Source organism: Rhinolophus sinicus, linkage group LG01 (genome assembly GCF_036562045.2).
Source record: "Rhinolophus sinicus isolate RSC01 linkage group LG01, ASM3656204v1, whole genome shotgun sequence".
Classification (NCBI taxonomy): domain Eukaryota; kingdom Metazoa; phylum Chordata; class Mammalia; order Chiroptera; family Rhinolophidae; genus Rhinolophus; species Rhinolophus sinicus.
Window position 1 is genome coordinate 59,475,069 of NC_133751.1, and position 19,241 is coordinate 59,494,309.

Consider the following 19,241-nt stretch of genomic DNA (forward strand, 5'->3'; position numbering starts at 1 on the left):
CCCCTGGTGGAGCGTGCCCCGCCCCCTTCCTGTAGCTCCCAGCTGCTGTGAAAGCCCAGCCAGACCCTACCCATCGATTTCGAACCCCGGCCCCAAGTGCGCGCGGGAAGAGACTTCCACCTGGGCGCCCTCCGCCTCTTGTCCCGGACTGGTCCCGGCGCAAGGCGGAGCTGGCCCGGCCCGGAGCTCGCCCCGCCCCGCCCCGCCTCGCCGTAAACTGACCGTGTGGCAGCCGGGCGGGGGCCTGGAAGGGGAGAGAAGAGAAGGAGGAAGGAGGGGAGGAAAGTGGAGCCTGGCGAGCCGGAGGGAGGAAGGGAAGGGGCGGAGGCGAAGGGCAGAGTGTGCCGGCGCGCGGGGGAGCCTCAGAGCGGGGCGCCTCCCGGAGTCTAAGTTGCGGCCGTAGAGCGGAGCCAGCCCCTCCCCTGCCAGAGCTGCCCGCCCGGGCCGTCCCTAGCGGCGACACTCCAGGCGTCTCGGCCGGCGAGCCAAGGCAGCGGCGGCCCCTGGACTGAGTTGCGAGCGCTGCCGGAGGGATGGTGGCGGCAGGGCGCGGGCCAGCGCAGCCGCCACCGCCTCCTGCCCGCCCCAGGGCGCTGTGAGCCCCGGCTGCGCGCGGGGCATGCGGCTGCAGCCCCCGGCCCTCGGCCCCCGCGCTCCAGCTTGGGACGCACGTTCCCGCACAGTTTGTGGTCGGCGCGGCCGCTGAGGCCGGGCGCCCCCACCATGCCGCCAGCCCCGGCGCCCCTGTACGCCTGCCTCTTCGGGCTCTGCGCGCTTGTGCCCAGACTCCCAGGTAAGCTGCGCCGCCCTCGGTGCAGAAAGAAACTTTGTCGCGACTTGGATGGGCCGGGGCGGGCGGCGGTGTCTGAGCGCGGAAAGACTCTTCGGAGCACTCCCAGGAGGGCGAGCCGTCGGGGTTCGGCCCGGTGAGGCGCTTCCGAACTGCATGCGCCACCCCGCCCGCAGCCCCGCGCGGCTGTAGTCCGCAGCCGATCCCCTCCCGGGCTGAGGAGGAGCCTTCCTTCCAGTGTAAACAGCCTTGTCCGTCTGCTGACCCAGCCGGGGTACGCCCGCGCCCAGGGAGCGGGGAGGGCCGCCGCCCGCCCTGCGTTGGGGCCGGGGCTCTGCACGCCTTGGCACAAAGCGGCCCTTGTGGCTGGTCTGGGGCCGGCGGCCTTCTGGGAGGCGCCGTGTGATGCTGCGGGTGCCCCGGTTCTGGGCGGCGAAGGGCAGTTGGAGATGCGAGACCTGGAGTGTTCGCTGGAGCCCAGGCTGGGGGCCACCGCTACCCCGGAGGGTTCGTCTCCTGGAACTGCGGATGCTCGGGGCCCCATAGCGAATCCTAGAGTTTCACAGCTCCCAGCCTTACTTAAAGATGTAATCCCCCTTCTTTCTCCCCCAAGTCACCGCAAACCCGAGGGGAGACCCACGTCCCAAACCACAGCCCCACCTGGAACTTCCCGATCTGATGCCTTCTGCCTGGCTTTATCCCGCAATTTACAAACATTCTGTGCTGCACATTCCCCTAAGTCTGGAGGATTCTGGAGCGGAGGGCAGGGAGTGGTGTGCGATTGATTGCATTAGCGCGACACTGCCATGAGCACCATGGGCTGGCCGCTTTGTGAGGAGCCTTTTACCTGCTTTAAGTTTTCGGAGTTAGGGGAGGGCTGGATGTGGCAGGTAGGAGGCCCCAGAGGAAGGATGCTCTTTTTGACTTTGGGGCTGCCAGGAAGATGAGCTACCTCCACTCCCTCAAAAAAAAAAACCACAAAAAACAAACAAACAAACAAAAAAACGTAGGGAGTCCCAAACTTATTTTTTCCCCGTAGGAAATAATTATGTATTGGGGTGCTCCATTCACTTTCGAGCCCACGGTACTTGGTTGCTGTCGTGAGCCAAGTGCCTGGCTTCGGAGGGAGGGCAGGATTGCCCCCTCCACGGGAGTCTCATTTACATGAAGGCAGTGGAGGTTTATGTCTGAGAGTGGAGGAGGGGTCTGGGCAAACAAAAAACTTCCTGCAGGCCCTAATTCAAACTTAATACTGTAGCTAGGTTTCTTTTATGGGAAACTAATCACTCCAGAACTTGGAATAGAGCAGTGGTTTCCAAACACCCATCTGCCAACCAGTGCCGGTCAGGGAGATGCAGAGAGAAAGAAGATGTAGCCTATGTCACACACAGGAGAGTGTCTTTGCCAACCAGTCCCCTGCCTCACAAGGACTCATTTGAAATGATCTTTTTTACTTTTAATGAGAAACTTGTTTTCTTTTAATGATTTAAAGTGGTAATAGGGGGGTAGTTTTTCATTTTTGACAAAATAAAAATCTGGCAATTCTTATGTAAATGTCCCCCTTTTCTGTTTGTTTTGTTCTGTTCTTAATTTTCTGTGAAATCCAAAAATTAGGAACTGCTAAAGGAGATGACTTTTAAGTTCTATTACAGCTTGACATTCTGTGATTCTAATACTCAAATATTTCCAGTTGCAGAGAATTTTTTCAAGACAGCTTCCATTTACATGGTGATTTCTGTTTTTTAGAGTTCATATACATCTTCACAATGATCTCCATTTTTTGGGTGGGCCCAAGAGGGTGAAGTGATTTGCCCATTCTCCGTTTCCCTGACAAGGAGGCTTTCTGGCCCAGTTCCCTTTGTCCTACATGACACAACCTAGGTAGGGAAAAAGCTTTGAGCCGGTGATATATTTCCAACTCCTTCAGGGTTCCCTTTCATTCTGACATTGCTTGAGAGCTCCATCAGCCTCCCTCCCCCAAAACGGTGATAGAACAAGCCCCTCATTGGCCTTCATATCTGGTCACCTCCCTCTTATAATCTGGAGCTTCTCAAGATTGGAAGGGACTTACAACTGTGTGAGTTCTCCTAGTTTCCCAGTGGTGCTCAGCCACCTTCCAACATAGTTTGAAACAGAGTTTTTGTTCTCTTTTCTCTTTTTTCCTTGAATTCCTGCAAGTCCTTTCTCCAGAGTTTGTTTCTGTCTTGCCACTAGGAACATGATTTGAAAGAAACACCTTTACTATGTCGTGAAAGAGGTGGACCTGCAAGGCTACCCTGCCTGGGTGTTCCCACACCATTAGCCAAGCTGCCGGTCTGTTGCTATCTCCACACTTTCATCCCGGGGCTGAATCCAGCAGGAAACAGACTTTTAATTTAAGGGGGCTCATTTCAAACAAGTCCCTGGCAGGCTGACAAATCCCACATCCCAAAGTTATCTCCCGCTCTTCTTATACCATGGCCAAGAGCCTCACAACAGGACCCTAAGACTGGTCTTCCCACAGAACCAGGGTGGGGTTTCTCTGGGGTGAGGCCTTTGCTCTCTAAGGAGGGGGGAGCCCAATATTGATCCTCCTATAGGGCTGGAGTCATGTTTGCTATCATAGTTTATTATTTCTTTTACTGTTCTTTTAGCGATGCCCTGCAAATTAGATTGCTCTGAGTCCTAAGAGAGCCCTTTAGTTTATTTTGTGGACTCCTGTTGGTAGACTCTCCCCATGCCACCTCATTGTTGGGACGGTTGGACGTGGGCTGTGGGTTGGCATCTGTCTTCAGGTAAGCAGGCATAGGTTTAGCAATGACAGGACAATGAAATGCAAACCGGGGGCTTGGTTTGTGGATGGCTGTTTTCCTTAGGTATTTACACTTTAGCTCCATCATCCTTGAATTAGGGGGCTTTTTATTAAAGGGGATTGAGGCAGAAGAGGGCAGGGTCTAATTAGCTCTAATTAGTATTCCTCTCCTGCTTGTTCTCCATGCTTATTTAGCTACTGAGGCAACGGAGAATTAAAATATCTAAGTAGTTGGCAAGAGGCCCTTTGTGCCTGTCTGCCCTGGTAACTACTTTTTCTTCTTCAGCTGATTCACAGAAATATTCTCAGAAGTTTTAACGATATCGGCAATGTGGGATAATTACACAGTATTTAAGTGTCTTCTCACAGGGCGGTGTGTAACTGGGTTATAAGGGGGTGGGGCCTCTTTTCACAGGTATTTTCATTTGACTGGGGCTGAGGGCTTTGGAGGCCACAGCTATGGTTTGTGTTCTTTCTTTTCAGTTGGAATGGGGTTAATGGCTTTTATAAATGTAAAGGAACACTACTTATAGGTGCCCATTTGATTGTGAGGCTTCTTCTTGCTTTTGTTGAATGCAGGGTTTGATTCCTGGGCCACACGGTGAAAAGTTTGCTTCAAGACAGGCCTTGACACCCCCCCGCCCCAGTGGCCAATGGCCGATGGTTGGAGGGGGGCTGTAGTGTGGCCTGCCCTCTCCTTACTGGATTCCCTCCCCAACCCCCCTAGAGTTTTTCAGCGATGGTTGCTTGTCTTTTGTAGACATGGGACCTTTAGTTATTCTCTACTAGTCCCTTTAGTTATTCTTGACTCTCACTCAGAGTGATCCTGTTAAAACTCAAATCAGATCATGTCACTCTGCTTAAAACCCTCCAGTTGCTTCCAGAAGTCCTCACAGTGGCCTGCCAGGTTCTCCGTGAACTCTCCCTCCTCTCGTCCTCCAGTTTCCCTGACTTTATTTTTCTTACTTGCCCTCACACACTTCACTCCAGCCATAGGAGAAGAGCCTCGTCCTCCCTCGCTGTTTCTAGCATGCCATCCATGCTTCCGCTGCAGGCGCTTCCCTCTGCCTGGACGGGAACGGTTGTGCCTTTCCCTCTTCCCAGATGTCCGACTTCCTCCACCACTGCCATTCTTCAGTTCTTTCCTACTCAGCCAAGTGTTCCCCGGGCACTCCCAAGTAAAGCTGCAACCTCCTGCCCTGCCTTCTTCCTATATCTCCTTTCCTGCCTTGATTTTTCTCCTTAGCACTCATCACCATCCTATGTACTTACCTTATGTGTGTGTGTGTGTGTGTGTGTGTGTGTGTGTGTGTGGCAGGGCTTGTCCCATCCTCACCTCCTTGTTGCTGTCTACAGCTAGCTCTGAGTTCAGGGTCTGTGTGGGTAGCTTATGAGGAAGAAACATTCTGGGAGAGAGAACCTACTTGAATGTGTCAAGAGTTTTTTGAGATGGAGTCTATGATAGAGGCCATTTAGTCTACCTCCTGAGATGTTTACATGAGGGTGCTGAGGCTGAAAGGTTAAGTGACTTGCCCAAGGTCATGTAGCCAATGAGTGACATAACACGTACTTGGGTCTTTCATGCCCAGGGTATCCTCTCCTCATCCTAGAATTCCAGCCCAAATGTCCCCTCCTCTATGAAGGCTTCTCAGCATCCCTCGGGTGGACTGGAATTGGCATCTCCTTCCCTTGGCTCACAGTGGATTCTGTTAGTGAAACCGGGGCTGGAGGGGGTCTGCCTCACCTGCTACGCAGTGACTTGCCCAGGTCTTACCTTTAGGTCCCTGATACAACCATAATGATTGATACTCAGTTGATTTCCCCCCACCCCACCTTCTCCATGGTTTCAATGGCATTAAACCAAACAAACAAACAAAAAACCAAACTTCAACTTTTAAAAAATGTAAAATGATTTTAGATTTACAGGAAAATTGAGAGGAAAGCAGCCCATATACCTACTTTCCATATGCTCACTTCCAGTTTTGCCTATAAACATCTTTTGTTAGTATGGTTACAATTAATAGTATTATTAACTAAAGGTTATGCTTTATTCAGATTGCCTTAGTTTTTACCTAATGTCCTTTTTCTGTTCTAGGATCCCATCCAGGATACCATATTACACTGAGTTGTCATGTGTCCTTAGGCTCTCTTGGCTGTGACACTTTCTCAGTCTTTCTTTGTTTTTGATGACCTTGACAGTTTTGAGGAGCTATTTTGTAGACTGCCCGTCTGCTGGAGTTTGTCTGATGCTTTTCCTCATGATTAGCTTGGAGTTATGGGTTTGTGGAGGAAGACTATAGATGTAATCAATTGGCTTTTTAAAAATTAATTTTTAAATAGGTAATATATTCATATAATTTTTAAAAAGCATTCCAAGTATGCAGTGAGAAATCTCATCCATTCTTGTCGCCCCCTCAGCCCTGACCTTCCTCCCTGCATTGATTATCCCTGTTAGGTTTGCTTACGTAGCAGCGTGTTTTCTATACACATATTACAAATGCCCCTCCCCCATTTGTATTGCAAGGCAGCACTGAACACACTGTTCTACATATTGTTTTTTATTTTCATTTTTAATTTAGCAATGTATCAGGTTGCACTTCATATCAGTATACAGGGAACATGTACATTCTTTTTTTTTGGTCCCCCACTGGTTGCCAAATTATCTTTAATTGAAATGTTTTCCTTTGTAATTCTTAACTACTAGAGCATTCCACTGCACCACTGTTGGTGCCATCTATGCTGTCGTGAGGGTGGCAGCCCACAGACTGGGCAGTCCCCAAGATCTCTTTCATGCTTCCAGCAAGTTCTCTGGCTAAAGATCGGTGCCGCATCTGTCGGGTAATGTTGACAATCTCATCAAAAGTGATATTTCTACTCTGTTTAATGTTTGTGCTTCTGTCTGTCTGTTGGTGGTTCTTTGAGGGCTTTGATGATCAGGGCGGAGGCAGACGGTGGCATCTCAGTCTGGGCCTGTCTGTTCTGGATGGTCAGTTTCACCGTCATCCTCAGACCCTTCCAATCACCGGTTGCTTTAGCGATGTCATCACCAACCTTTTTTGAAGACAGACACAGGGGGTTGATCTTGGGGGGCCAGGGCAGATGTGGCACCAACTTCCCCCCGCTGCACCTCAGGTAGATGACTTTGATCTCGTTGGGGTTGAACTTCGGCAGCTTGGTGGAGGCGGCTGGTGCAGGATGAACTGGGACTTGGGACGTTGGCAGAAAGTGGCACGAAGCCTCCTCTGAACCGAAAGCCAAAAAAGTATACATTCTTTTTAAAAAGCTTTGTACTCTTCCATTATATGAATTGATGTTTTAAAAAACAAGTCATATCTGTAACGCTGACATTGTTGAGTATTCTGTAGACATCTGATATTCAGAAAAGCAATCTAAGATGTGAACGACTGAGATAGAGCCTTCCTAGGGTGTATTTCCATTTCATGGGAACATCTTCAGACCAATGACTATTTAGTTGCTAGATTCTGTACTGGAAACAATTTATCTATTGTGTGACAAATGTGGCAGGTGTGGTTCGGGTCATGGGGAGAAGCACTCTAGAACCTTACTGCCTTTTTTTCATTTTTTAAAAAAAATAAATTTTATTGGGGAATATTGGGGAACAGTGTGTCTCTCCAGGGCCCATCAGCTCCAAGTTGTTGTCCTTCAATCCAGCCGTGGAATCGAACCGGCAACCCCGCCGTTCAGAGCTCGCGCTCCAACCAACCGAGCCATGCGGCCACCTCCTTTTTTTCATTTTTAAACAAGAATAATGAAATGTTTTCATTTCCTGTTGTCTTGAAAACAATGACTAAAATATAATTCAGGACTGCATTTCTCTAGCCTGACTTTGTACTTATATCACGAAGGTGATGGCACAGACATTAACTGTTCCAAATATCATGCTCCGTTACTGTTCATGGGTGGGTGTCCGCTCACCCATGGCTTTCTAAGGTGGTGTACCCTATATATTCCTTATGCTTTTCCCACCATCCCCACTGACTAGCGTCACACCTCCTCTCTCCCCCTGCCAGTAGGGCCATTCCAGCTTACCACTCACTTCGGTTAGCTGAATGTTGTAGATTGGGAAATTCCAACTGCTGGATTTGTGCTTCAGTAGGTGTTGTGTGACCCTGAGATGTGGGGTGGACAGGAGTGTGGAGAGGCTGAATGGAGGGAGGTGAGCCACGAGAGACTGCTGCAGGAATGTGCGGAGCGCCTGGCTTGGATTGCGTGGGGCTGGAGGGAGCAGGCAGGAGGGGTTGGACTGGGGGAAACATTTCATACATCTTGAAGGAATGATCGGCCAGACATGATGGCTGCCTGCATATGATTGATGAAAGAGAGGGGTGAGTCAATGAGTTTCGGAAGGAGAGCATATTTTTAGATTATGGCTTGCAGTAAACCCCCGGCTGCAGAGACGTGAAAGGCTGCAGGCAGTTGGAGTCGAGTTGGGAATAGTCACTATGCAAACAGCAACTAAGAAAAGATGTGGCCGTTGTTTGGGCTGCGAGCCCCTATTTCCGTGACCTAGACACGACACTCTGACATTTGTGAACTCCAGTTGTTTAGCTTTTTATTCATCGCTTCCTTCCTTTCAAAATGCTTTGGTGCCGAGTGACTCATCCAGCCAAATCCAAACTCTCTGAAATATTCATAGGTGGAGAGAGGAGAGATGCCAAAGGGAATATCTGGCTCCCGGACACGTCCGCGCACAAGCCTGTGTCAGTTCCTGGTGTATCAGCCTGCTACCTGGTACCTGGCAGGCTGTGGGCTCCCGGGAAAAAGGCCTGGATCATTCATCTCTGTGTTTCTAGCATCCCCTAGTCTGGTGCTTGGCTTGCTTAGTGTGCAGGTTTTCTTGAATTTGAACTTGTCCCAACAGCAACCTAATTCTAGAGGAATCATTTTGAGCATAGAATGTGCAATAATAAAGTAAAAATAACTAGCAATGCAGTATGACAAATATTTTACAGTTCAGCATGTTTTCTTACCAGATGTCTGTCATATCCTTTGAGCCTCTTCAGTGTTATGGCCAAGGTCTTTTAGGCTGGCTAAGCAGAAGACCAGAGCCCAGTCTGATCTGGGTCAGAACTGGGGAGCCCTTATTGCCCTGACCTGGAGAGCCCCCCACCCAAGATCCCAGAGCTCAGGGATAAAGCCCTGGCAATCAGAAAGTGGTGTTTGTGAATTTATGTGGATTGGAGCAGAGATGTAAATGAGACATCTGACCTCAAGTTCCCTGCTGACCAAAGGCCTGTTGGAGATCTCCAGAAGACTCTGGAACTCACTAGTCACACGTCCCGAGTCTGAGATGGTGCAGAGACCACTAGGCAAGTTTCGGATGTGGGCACTTGCCGGCTAGCATCTTTTCTGACCTCTTTCTTGTAGACTGGGCTCCTTAAAATTCAAGTCACTTACCTTCTTTTTCTCATGTTTTCATCTGTAAAATGAAGCGACTTGACTAGCTCATCTTTAGCTAAAACACTTTTAGCTCCATGTTTTTGTAGTTCTGTGATTTTGTGGAAATGATTTCATAGATCAAAGCAAATGATATGCCACAAGGGCGGAGTTTCTGTTTGAGGAGGTTGAGGAGAACAGGAGGAAAGTCACTTTCATTCTAGATTTGATTTTACCCCCTCAGATAATGGTTTCTGACAGGTAAGGGAATTTGACCAAAAAATGGAACTGACATTTTGAAATTTTTTTCTACACGCATTTTCTTTTTTAAAGGCTTAAGTGCCTATTGAAAAGTCACGACGTGGCAGGAGGCAGGCAGGCTCAACTTTCCAGTGAGCTGGATTCTAAGACTTTCTTGGTCTGTGTTTGGACCCAGGACGGGCTCTTCCTGCTCAAACGAAGTTTATGCATGGTGGTTGGTCCCTGTTTGTTTCTCCTGGAAATTGTGTTCTGAGGCCAGTGGTGTACCCAGGAGGTCCTGCAGCAGGTTTGAGATGGTGTCTGAGCAATGCCTGCATTGGGTCCCTCAGCTCTGTGGGTGTGAGGCAGGGATCCCAACAGGGTGATGAGCACGAGGGGTCCAGGGTTTAGGGTTTGGGTCTCTGGTTGGTGGAAACCATTGTTCTTACCCTCAAAGCCACCCTTCCTTTTTTCCCAGCAACTCAGGTCCTGCCAGTTTCTTCTCCCTTCTATTGCAGCTACCATTCTTATCTCTCTAGTGTCCTTTGGGGTGATACAATATACCTTCCTGTGTCACCCAATTTCTGTGGGTTTTTACCAATCCAGACACCAGAATCAATTGTCTACTGTAGGTTTCTTCCTTTCTTGCGTTAGCATTTCCATGATGTCTTGGTATTGGCAGTGAATGGCATTCTGAGGAGCATGCGACAAACGAAAAGCAGGGAGTTAACACTAGCAAATCAGGGAAATGTTAGAGTTTCAAGATGCTTTACAATAGATGTTGTTATGGTGTTTTAGTGGCGATAGGGAACGATCTCCACCTCCCTATATTTTCTCCCCCACTCTCCCTTTTTCATCTTTTGGACTCTTTTTTTCCCCGCCCTTACGGTCTGAGTCCTTCTTCCTAGGGCTGGTGGCCCTGGGTTTTCCTTATTCCTTCTATCCAGTGTGCCTCTAGGCGACAGCCAGGAGAGACCAGAGTCTGTTTGTGCTGAGGACTAAGCAGTCATTTTCATTCAGAGAAAAACCAACAAGTTCTGCTCTTGGTCAAAAGAAATCTGTCCTGATGTTTCAGAGAGGAAGGGAAACAAAAGGGATAAGTTGCAGCAAGGATACCTCTGCAGCTGGCTGGGTAGGGTGGAGGTGGGTAGGAGGGGTGGGGATGTAGGGTGGGGGAGGAGGGGAGGAGGGGAGGAGGGTTTAGGGAGGTGGGGGTGCGGAGAGGAGAGGGAACATTGGATTTCAATTAATATCAACACCACAGTGGAGCGTGACTCAGGAGATCCCTCCCAGGTTAACGGGAAGGGGGACTGACCTGGGTTTGAAATAAGTAACTTTTACGACAGTAAAAATTTCCTTTTAATCTTAGTTCCTGATTTTTTTTTTTTTTAAATCTGGAATGGGTTTTGAATTTGATCAAATGCATTTCCATTACCTACAGAGGTGATGATATGGGTTGTTTTTCTTACTTGACCTACTAGTAGATATATTGCATTAATGGATTTTCTTTCTCTTAATCCAGCATTATATTCCTGGGCTACATTCTTTTTTAAGGGCTGTGCTGGCTTTTGGTCCATTGAGGGTTTGGTGTGATAGCACCTGATTAGGATTTTTTTTCTTATGCCTACAGGAGACAGATATATTCTTCTCCCCACACTGTCCCCCCCCCCCCCTTTTTGTCATTTTGGCTGGGCTAAGTATAAAAGGGTCTTGTTCCCCCTCAGTGAGGGAGAACTTGTCATTATAGGGAAGGGGGTGGAAATCCAAGGGTGCCCAGCAGGAGAAACGGGAGTTGTCACACAAGTGTGCATGCTAGGTGGGTGCTTCACACACTGCAGTGTAGCGTCGGCCGGTATCCTTCACCTGCAGTCAGCACTGGGGCCTGCACCCTTCAGCCTTACTGAGGCCCCCTATTAAGAAAAGGAGTGACTCCTCCTCCCACTCCATTCAGAGGCCTCATCCAGAAGGTTTATGGCCGTGAACTAATTGGGGCATCTTTATCTTGCTTTGCAGGTCTCAACATATGCACTAGTGGAAGTGCCACCTCTTGTGAAGAATGTCTGCTAATCCACCCGAAATGTGCCTGGTGCTCCAAAGAGGTATGTGGGTGGGGGAGGGGAGGAAGATGAGCAGGAATGCTGTGGGGGCGGGGAGGGCGTGGCTACACCACAGCACACAAGTTGACGATACAGAAAAAAATGTGTGCAGATTCTGCAGGCTGCCTCTTCCTCTTTTCCCCAGGGCAATGACAAAAGAAAAGCTGCATTTTTATAACATAAGTTAAACTGGGTCTCTAGATAGTATTGAAAGTTTTAATCCTGTTTTAGGGAACCTTCCTTCCCTTTTGTGGGGGAACCCATCACGGCTTCTGTATAGTTTTCTGTTATTTAGTCAGAGACCTGAGCTTGTGAAGTGAGTTTGTTGCATAACAATTCCAAACATCCTTGGCTGGGTGGCATGTTAATGGATGCTGGTCATCTGAACGTGGCTTATTTGAGGGTCAGTGTCACGAACTGACCTTTAGAGAATGATTTTATTTAAAAAGAATGGCTGCTGTTTCTTCCAGCCCCGCAGGAAAAAGTGTAAGCTTGGGTGGTGATAGGCAGATTGCTGTCATTAAAGCAATACGCATATCAAGCTTGGTGGGCTAACTGGGGAAGGATCAATTTCTAAGCTTCCCGGGTCAGTTTTCTAACCTGTTGTTAGGACCATGGGACATAAGCCCTTCTTGCACTAGTGCACCATTGTGATTCTTTTTGGGAGAACTCCAGACTTGCCATTTTGGACTAGCTCAGCCTCTAAAATTGAGTGTGTGGTGCCGTCAGGAGGCCAGGCTGCTTTGCTGGGATGCAGCCTCAGAGGTCTAGGGATGTCTTTAGCCTGTAATGGCTAAGTGATTGTGTGGGGACCCCCTACTAGATGCCACATACTTTTTACATCGTATCTTTAATCCTCACTACAGTTTTGGCAGGTGGGTGGTAATACACCTGGTTTATTGATAAAAAGTTGAGGCTCAGAAAGACAAAGCGACTGTTTCAAGGCCTCATGATGTCCCAACGCTAGGGTTTGAGTCTGGCTTCTTGGACCTTTGAGCATGAGCTCTTTCCCCTAGGCTGTACTGCCTCTAACCTGTGACTGCTAGAATTTCTTCTAGTAGAGTAAGATTACGACACAAGTATTCTGAGAGGAATCTCCCCACTATGTAAACCCTTCTTTGGTTTGTGCTTAATTAGTATCTTTGTCATGGATGTTCTTTAAAACCTTTCACTGGTTCCCTAGGACCTGCAGGACAAATCCAAGTTCCATGGCCCCTGCCTGCCTCCCCACCATCACCCTTTTCCTGCCCCCAGTACGTGTGCCAGCGGAGACTACCTGACGATCCCCAGGGAGCCCTGACTGATGAACACCTTCGTGGTTTCCCTGTGCTGCGCTTTCTCCTAGACAGCCTTCTGGTGTTCTCCATCTTCCCCTCAGCAACACCTTGTCTTCCAGTTTTCAAGAGTCAGTTTAAGCCCGATTTACTCTATGAAGACTTTCATGTTTTTCCCTCAGACACATCCATCCATCCATCCATCCATCCATCCATCCATCCATCCATCCATTTATCTGTACATCTGTCCATTTGATGTGAGAATATTAAGTTTTTTTCACCAGCATGTTAGAGCAGGAGTTTTATCTGTATTCTTCATTGCTGTAATCCCCAGAACTCGCAATGGTGCCTGGCACATAGTAGTTGCTCAGTAAATATTGATTGAAGGAGTTCATTGGGTGGCTATTTATTGCACGTCTGCATATGCAGGCCATGCCACTTCCTTGTCTCCTCATGCTCTACTCTTTAAATAACACTTATAAGTCTGCTCGTTTGTTTTCATGCCTCTTACCAACTAAATCATTATTTTCTTGAAAACCTAAAGTATGTCTTATTCATCTTGGATTCCCAGACCTAACCAAGAATCCGGCAGGAATTCATATTTGATAAAAGAGGCCTGCTAGAAAGACACGGAGTTAGAAAACCAAAGTTTAAGTCCCAGTTTTGCCATGATTTACTCTTGGTTTGTTGATATATAAAATGAATAAGACAGTTCCTACCCTCCAGTGTTACTGGGAGTATAAAATGACATCAGTGCAAGAGAGGGTGCAGAGATGGGACTGCTAATTACCCGAGCCTCCTGAATGACGGAGTGAGAGTTATCCAGCAAACTGCTATTGGCGTCGATGATTATATTCTAGTGAAATGTGGGCAGTGAGATCCGGACACTGGGATTGATGGTCTACTGTAGGTTTCTTCCTTTCCTGTGTTAGCACCTCCATGAATCTGATGTCCTGACAGTGGCAGCGAAGGAGGAGCATTTCATTGTCCCATGGGCTCCCTCTGTGCTTAGACAGAGCCTCATCCTTGGCTCAGGAACTTGCTGTGATGCTGCACTGGAATGCAGCGTCCCATCCGCTTTGGGAGTTAACTTTCCCCAGGGGCCTGAGTGTGTCTCAGGGAGCTGGGTCTGCAGAGTTGAGGAATGGCTTTGGTCAACCCTGCCCCTTAGCAAGACAGAATACGTGTGGCTGAATACCTTCCTGACCTTATACCCTGGGACATCATCCTGGAAGTGAGGTGTATATCTGCCAAGAGCGTATGCCGTGTGTATAGGTGGGCTTGGACCAAGCAGGTGGCCCTGGAGGGCCAGGTCCCTAACCAGTGTGTTCTTGTGGATTCTGAAGCGCAGGCACCTGGTGGCTGCATGCATACCACCACGGATGCATCCCAGCACACATTCCATCCAACGCCCGGCTCTAGATCCCACAATGACTTCCTTATTTTACTTGAGGTGGGGGTGGGGACTCTTTACATTTAACTCCCCTTGTAACCTAATTCCACCTTCTCTAGTCAGTCTGTCCTCCCATACCTGTGTTCTCCCACAGGTATCAGGTTTGAGTCAGCCAGTGGCCTCACTGCGTGCTGCTGCTCTCTACGCAGTTCTGCTGGGAGGCCCTGTGAGCCCGGCCCTCTTGTCTTTGTTTTCTAACTGCAGTTTACTTGGGGCGTCAGACTTGCCGTCTGGCTTCAAGACCAGAGCTGCCAGACTCGCCCGACTCTGAGCTAAGGATGGGTAGGGGGCTGCCTGTCCTCACCTGTCTGCGCTGCACACCTCATGCCCTATCCCGTGTCCTTTGTGACCCCTGTCCCTGGGCTATTCCAGCCAGTTTTGACCTCTGCTTCTTGGCCGGCTTACACACTTAGGGTGCTGTGTGAGCTGCACAGCATAAAACATGCAACAAACTCAGGCATTATTCTCGATTTTTGTCCTGCATTTTTTTTTTTTTTAAGTGGCAATTTGCCTCTGCTCTAAGATAGTAAGTTTCACAACCCAGCTAGCTGTAAAGAGGAATGTGCAGGGAAGAATATGCATGGATGCCCTTATGGCAAGGCCTCAGGGCAGCCCCCATTATTTCCACCCACATTTTCCTGCATAAAACCCAGTCACATCACTGTGCCCAAGTGCAACGAGAACTGGGACACTTAATCTAGCTGTGTGCCCAGGAAGGAAGGGAGGATGGGTTTTGTGGTGGAGGTAGCGAGGCCAGTGTGCCTTGCAAGAGGACAGTGGTTGGGGAGGAGTAGGCAGGGCTGAGGGATCCATGTTCCCTGCGGGACAGAAAGCAGGGTGGGTGGGAGCAGGAGAGGAGGCAAAGGCAGGCTAGGGCTGTGCTCAGGGCTGGGGGAGCAGGAGGTTGGAGGGCGTGAAAGGCAGTCACCTTTATGTGATGTGGCCGTGGGCAGTACAGGCTGCTGAGACCGGAAGGAGAAGGACCAGGTAGGCAAGGCTGTCCTGGGAAAGCTGAAGTCCCATAGGGAGAACGGGGACGTCTGTGCCATTTAGATGGGTAGCAATAGGGCCAGGCGTGGAAGGAGACTGAGGAAGCCTGGGCTGGGGTGAAGGGTCTTTGCCTTGGAGGTAGATGTGGAGAAGAAGGAACGAAGGGGTCAGTAGGACTGGAAGCAGGAACGTGTGGAAGGAGATGGATTAGAGGTTGGGAAGTAAGAGGGCCGACTGGACCTTCTGTGAAATTACAGTGGCAGGGCAAGGAAAGGAGACATTGCCTATATTTTCCTTTAAGCTGCGAAGAAATGGAAAAAAAGAGCATTTAGTCCAGCTCACAATAGAATATAGATTCTTTGAGAGAACATTTCTTTGTGGTCATGAAAGGAATAATCTTGGTCTGTTGTCAATGCTTCTTAAGTATTTGTTCAGTGCATTAAGTGAGCCGACCAAAAGCTGACAGAGGGATTTCTCTGTCCTTAGGCAGGCAGTGCATGTGGTACTTGTGGCTGGTGCACAGATTTAGGGTGGCATCTCCTACCTTCTCTACTCCCTCTCCCTGCCCCAAATTCACAAGGGTTCTGCCAAGCCAGGGCTGCAGCCTTGGCAGGTCAGAGGGCCTGGCCTCGTCGGATCCCAGGAGAAAGGCCAGCCTCAGAGGGCAGCCAGCTTCCTGCCTGTGCCCAGTCTCTGCCAGGCTCTCTGCCTGTTTACCAGTTTGCTTCTTTCCTCTACATTCCAGGGATTGTGCCTGTGCCTGCTTTCCTGCTTGGGTGCCTCTTCTCCCAGGATCTGCAGTTTTAAACAAAACTCCGTCTTTCCCTCAGAACAACCACCCATATCTTTTTAGTGTTAGCCTTCAGCAACAGTAGGCAGGGTGGGCTGCAGATAAGGTGGTGACTGGGGTGGCACAGACAGACAAACCTGAATGCACTGGCGCAGGTGGAGATGCGGGACTACTGAGCTGACAGCCAGCGGAGCACTAGCCTTCCCTGCATGAAGAGACTGTGATTAACAAAGTGTACAGGGATTCGGTGTTACAGTGTTACAACAAACACTACACCTCATTATGTCCTCTGCTGATGTGGGATGGAGGGAGTAGAGAGGGGCAGGTATGACAAGGTAAAAACAACAGTGTTGTAACAAATTAACAGTATCTAAATTTGGAACACCTCCCTTTTCTTTTCTATATTATCACATAGTGACTAAAAGCCCTAACAGATGTTTCAAGTTTCTGTTCCCATTCTGTTGCTTCTCTTGGTCATTTGCCTGTCATGCACTTACCTTCTGTGAGTCCTGTGGAGAGTTGATGATGGTGTTTCTGGAGACCATGGGCAGGTGCTTCCTTCATAAACTCAAACCTCTTCCAGCGCCGAGCACCGGCAAGCAGTTGAGCTGTGCCCCATCAGAAGCCCATCCCATTTTTCCGTGTTGAGATGAAGTGTACCCTTCTCCTTCTGTACCCATTTTTCTGCATCAAGAGGGCATTTGTCCTCCAAGTTTGATCGGTGGCAGAAAGAGCTCTGCATTTGGGGCAGCAAGGAAATACAGTTAATCCTTGATCAACACTGGGATTGCCAACCCCATGCATAGTCAAAAATCTGCACATAACTTTTCACTCTCCAAAAACTTAACTACTAATACCCTACTGCTGACTGGAAGCCGTAGTGATCATATAAACAGTCGCTTAACACATATTTTGTACGCTGTATGTATTGTATACTGTATTCTTGCAATAAAGTAAGCTAGAGAAAAGAAAATGTTAAGAAAATCATAAGGAAGAGAAAATAGATTTACAAGGTATGATTAAAAAATACAGTGAATGTTTAAATTAAAAAAAATTATTACAGTAAAAGACATATTTCCATCAATCCCCCTCAAAATACTCCCCCTCACTTCAAACACACTTATCCCATCGTTCTTGCCACTTTCTGAAGCAGTTCTGGAAGTCCTCTTTGTGAGTGTCTTTAGTGGCGCTGTCGTGGCTGCCTCAGTGTCCTGAATTGATGCAAAACGTTTACCTTTCATGGTCATTTTGACTTTGGAGAAGAGCCAGAAGTCGCACAGTGAATAAGGTGGATGAGGACTATAACGTTTTTATTTTACAGAAATTGCCGTACCAGAAATGCGATGTGTGACATGGAGCCTTTCTGTTGTGATCAAAACATGTGAATGCTGCTGCCGAGTGCCATCCAATGGAAAGGCAGGGACCTTCAATATAGGAAGTGGCACGTCAAACCTTCATAACAGTGTGTGACAAGTTTCAATTTGTTTGGTACAGTCAGTCGGATGTGAGCTACGGTTGAGAGAAGGTGTGTTTTTCAGTGTGCCATAAATCATCCTCCATCATGACCACACTCCGTGTCACATATCACTACTAGTATATGGCAATTTCTGTCAAATAAAAACATTATGGTGTGTCCTCATCCACCTTATTCACTGGATCTGGCACCTTGTGACTTCTGGCTCTTCCCCAAAGTCAAAATGATTCAGGACATCGAGGCAGCCACGACAGCGCCACTAAAGACACTCACGAAAGAGGACTTCCAGAACTGCTTCAGAAAGAGGCAAGAACGATGGGATAAGTGTGTTCAAAGTGAGGGGGAATATTTTGAGGGGAATTAACGGCAATGTGTCTTTTATGTAATAAATTTTGTTTTAATTTAAACATGCACTGTATTGTTTGATGACACCTTATATAGTATTTATTGAAAAATAATCTGTGTTTAAGTGGACCCCTGCAGTTCAAACCCGTGTTGTTCAAGGGTAAACTGTACTAAATTTAGAGGGATGGACTCTGTGGGCCAAGAGTTAGTTTCCTGCTGCAGAATTCAGCAATGACCTTGGCTGAGATGGAGGCAGATGGTGATACAAAGAACACTGAATGTGGGTCTGAGAAGCTGAGTCCAGATTGATCTAAACTTCTCAGGTGAACTTAGGCATGAATTCAGGCATATTGGCTTCTGATTTCTCACCCACAGAAGTGAGGGGCTGGCACCAGGCAATACATCCAAGGTGTATTCCCCATGAAACTTGCTGTATTCTGATACCTGGCAGAGGGTTGGGTGTCAGGTCTCTGAAATCTGAAGGCCCTTAGCACATTAGACGTCAGGATGTCATTCATGCGAGAAGGATTCTCTCAATCATGAGTCTTCCTTTTCTCCAAGGGTGTGTAATTGGGGGCATCGCACTCACTGAATTTGGAGCTTGGAAATGTAGGTATTGAGACATTGTCTCTATAATGTTTGTGTATCTGGAACCCCATAACCATCACAGTATATGCCCCTGGTCTCTGTGGTTTTGGTTCCTTCACTTTAAATATGCATATGTTCTTGTTTAAAATTAAAATACCTTGAAAGGAGCTCAGGGGAATAGGAGAAGTTCTTGTGCTTGTGGGGTTAACACTCCTTGGGGTCTGCAGCATTCTGTGTCCTTTTCTTGGACAATGAAAACCTATGGCTAGAAATTAATTATGGCTATTTTCAGATCCCACACCAGAGGGATCTTCAGCTCTTGTGAGGAGCCCACTGTTCAGGTAGCAACCTTACTCTCAAAATGTTCTTCAGACCTGCCATACCCAGAGGTGGCTCACCTGGTGTCTTTGAGGCCCTAAAGCTCTGGAACAATGACAAGATTTGATAGATAGGTAAAGATGTCTCAAAGGCTGTTGAGTACATCAGTAAAACCACTGGGCCTGCCCCAGGTAGCAAGCAACGGAACTCTGTGCAGTACGATTTTGGCAAACTGGTGACAGAGATGAACGGCACTAGGAGTAAATCTAAATTTGGTGCGCATGCCGTAATAGGGTGTCCCTTGCTGTTTTTAGAGCTGAAGCTTTTGAGAAGGGGGCTTCCTAAACCGTCACATTGCTGACTTGATTGGCACTTCTGAAGTCACCCTGCAAGTCGCAGGTTAAGATGGTCCGTGGTACTTCTCACGCCGACAACTAGGTGACAGGGCAGGAGTTCGTGGTCCTCCTGCCAGTGCAGCAGACTTCAGGGAAGACGTGCACATTGGAACTGAGCTTTATGACAACCTTGAAGGATGATATTAAGGAGAAATAGGGCAAGCTGCTACCAATGAGGGGAATGAATGGGGCTTTGCTCCCTGGACATTAAATAAGCCTCAGAACTTCTAAGAAGTGCACTTGGGGAAACCAGCTACACAGATAAAGTTGTAATTGGCACAGATGTGGCTGTCTCTGAGT

General features: G+C 48.3%; 1 protein-coding gene and 1 pseudogene across 1 annotated transcript in view; one reads left to right on the top strand and one right to left on the bottom strand.

Annotated features, from left to right (window-relative positions):
- Positions 1-219: 219 nt before the first annotated feature.
- Positions 220-19,241, top strand: part of ITGB5 (integrin subunit beta 5) — a 117,704-nt gene continuing 98,682 nt past the window's right edge. Inside the window, exons 1-2 of the mRNA XM_019738981.2 lie at positions 220-793; positions 11,232-11,317. Of these exons, the coding sequence (XP_019594540.2) occupies positions 724-793; positions 11,232-11,317 (156 nt within the window). The 5' untranslated portion in view covers positions 220-723. The remainder of the gene's footprint in view (positions 794-11,231; positions 11,318-19,241) is intronic.
- LOC109451051 (large ribosomal subunit protein uL11) lies at positions 6,275-6,851 on the bottom strand (annotated as a pseudogene).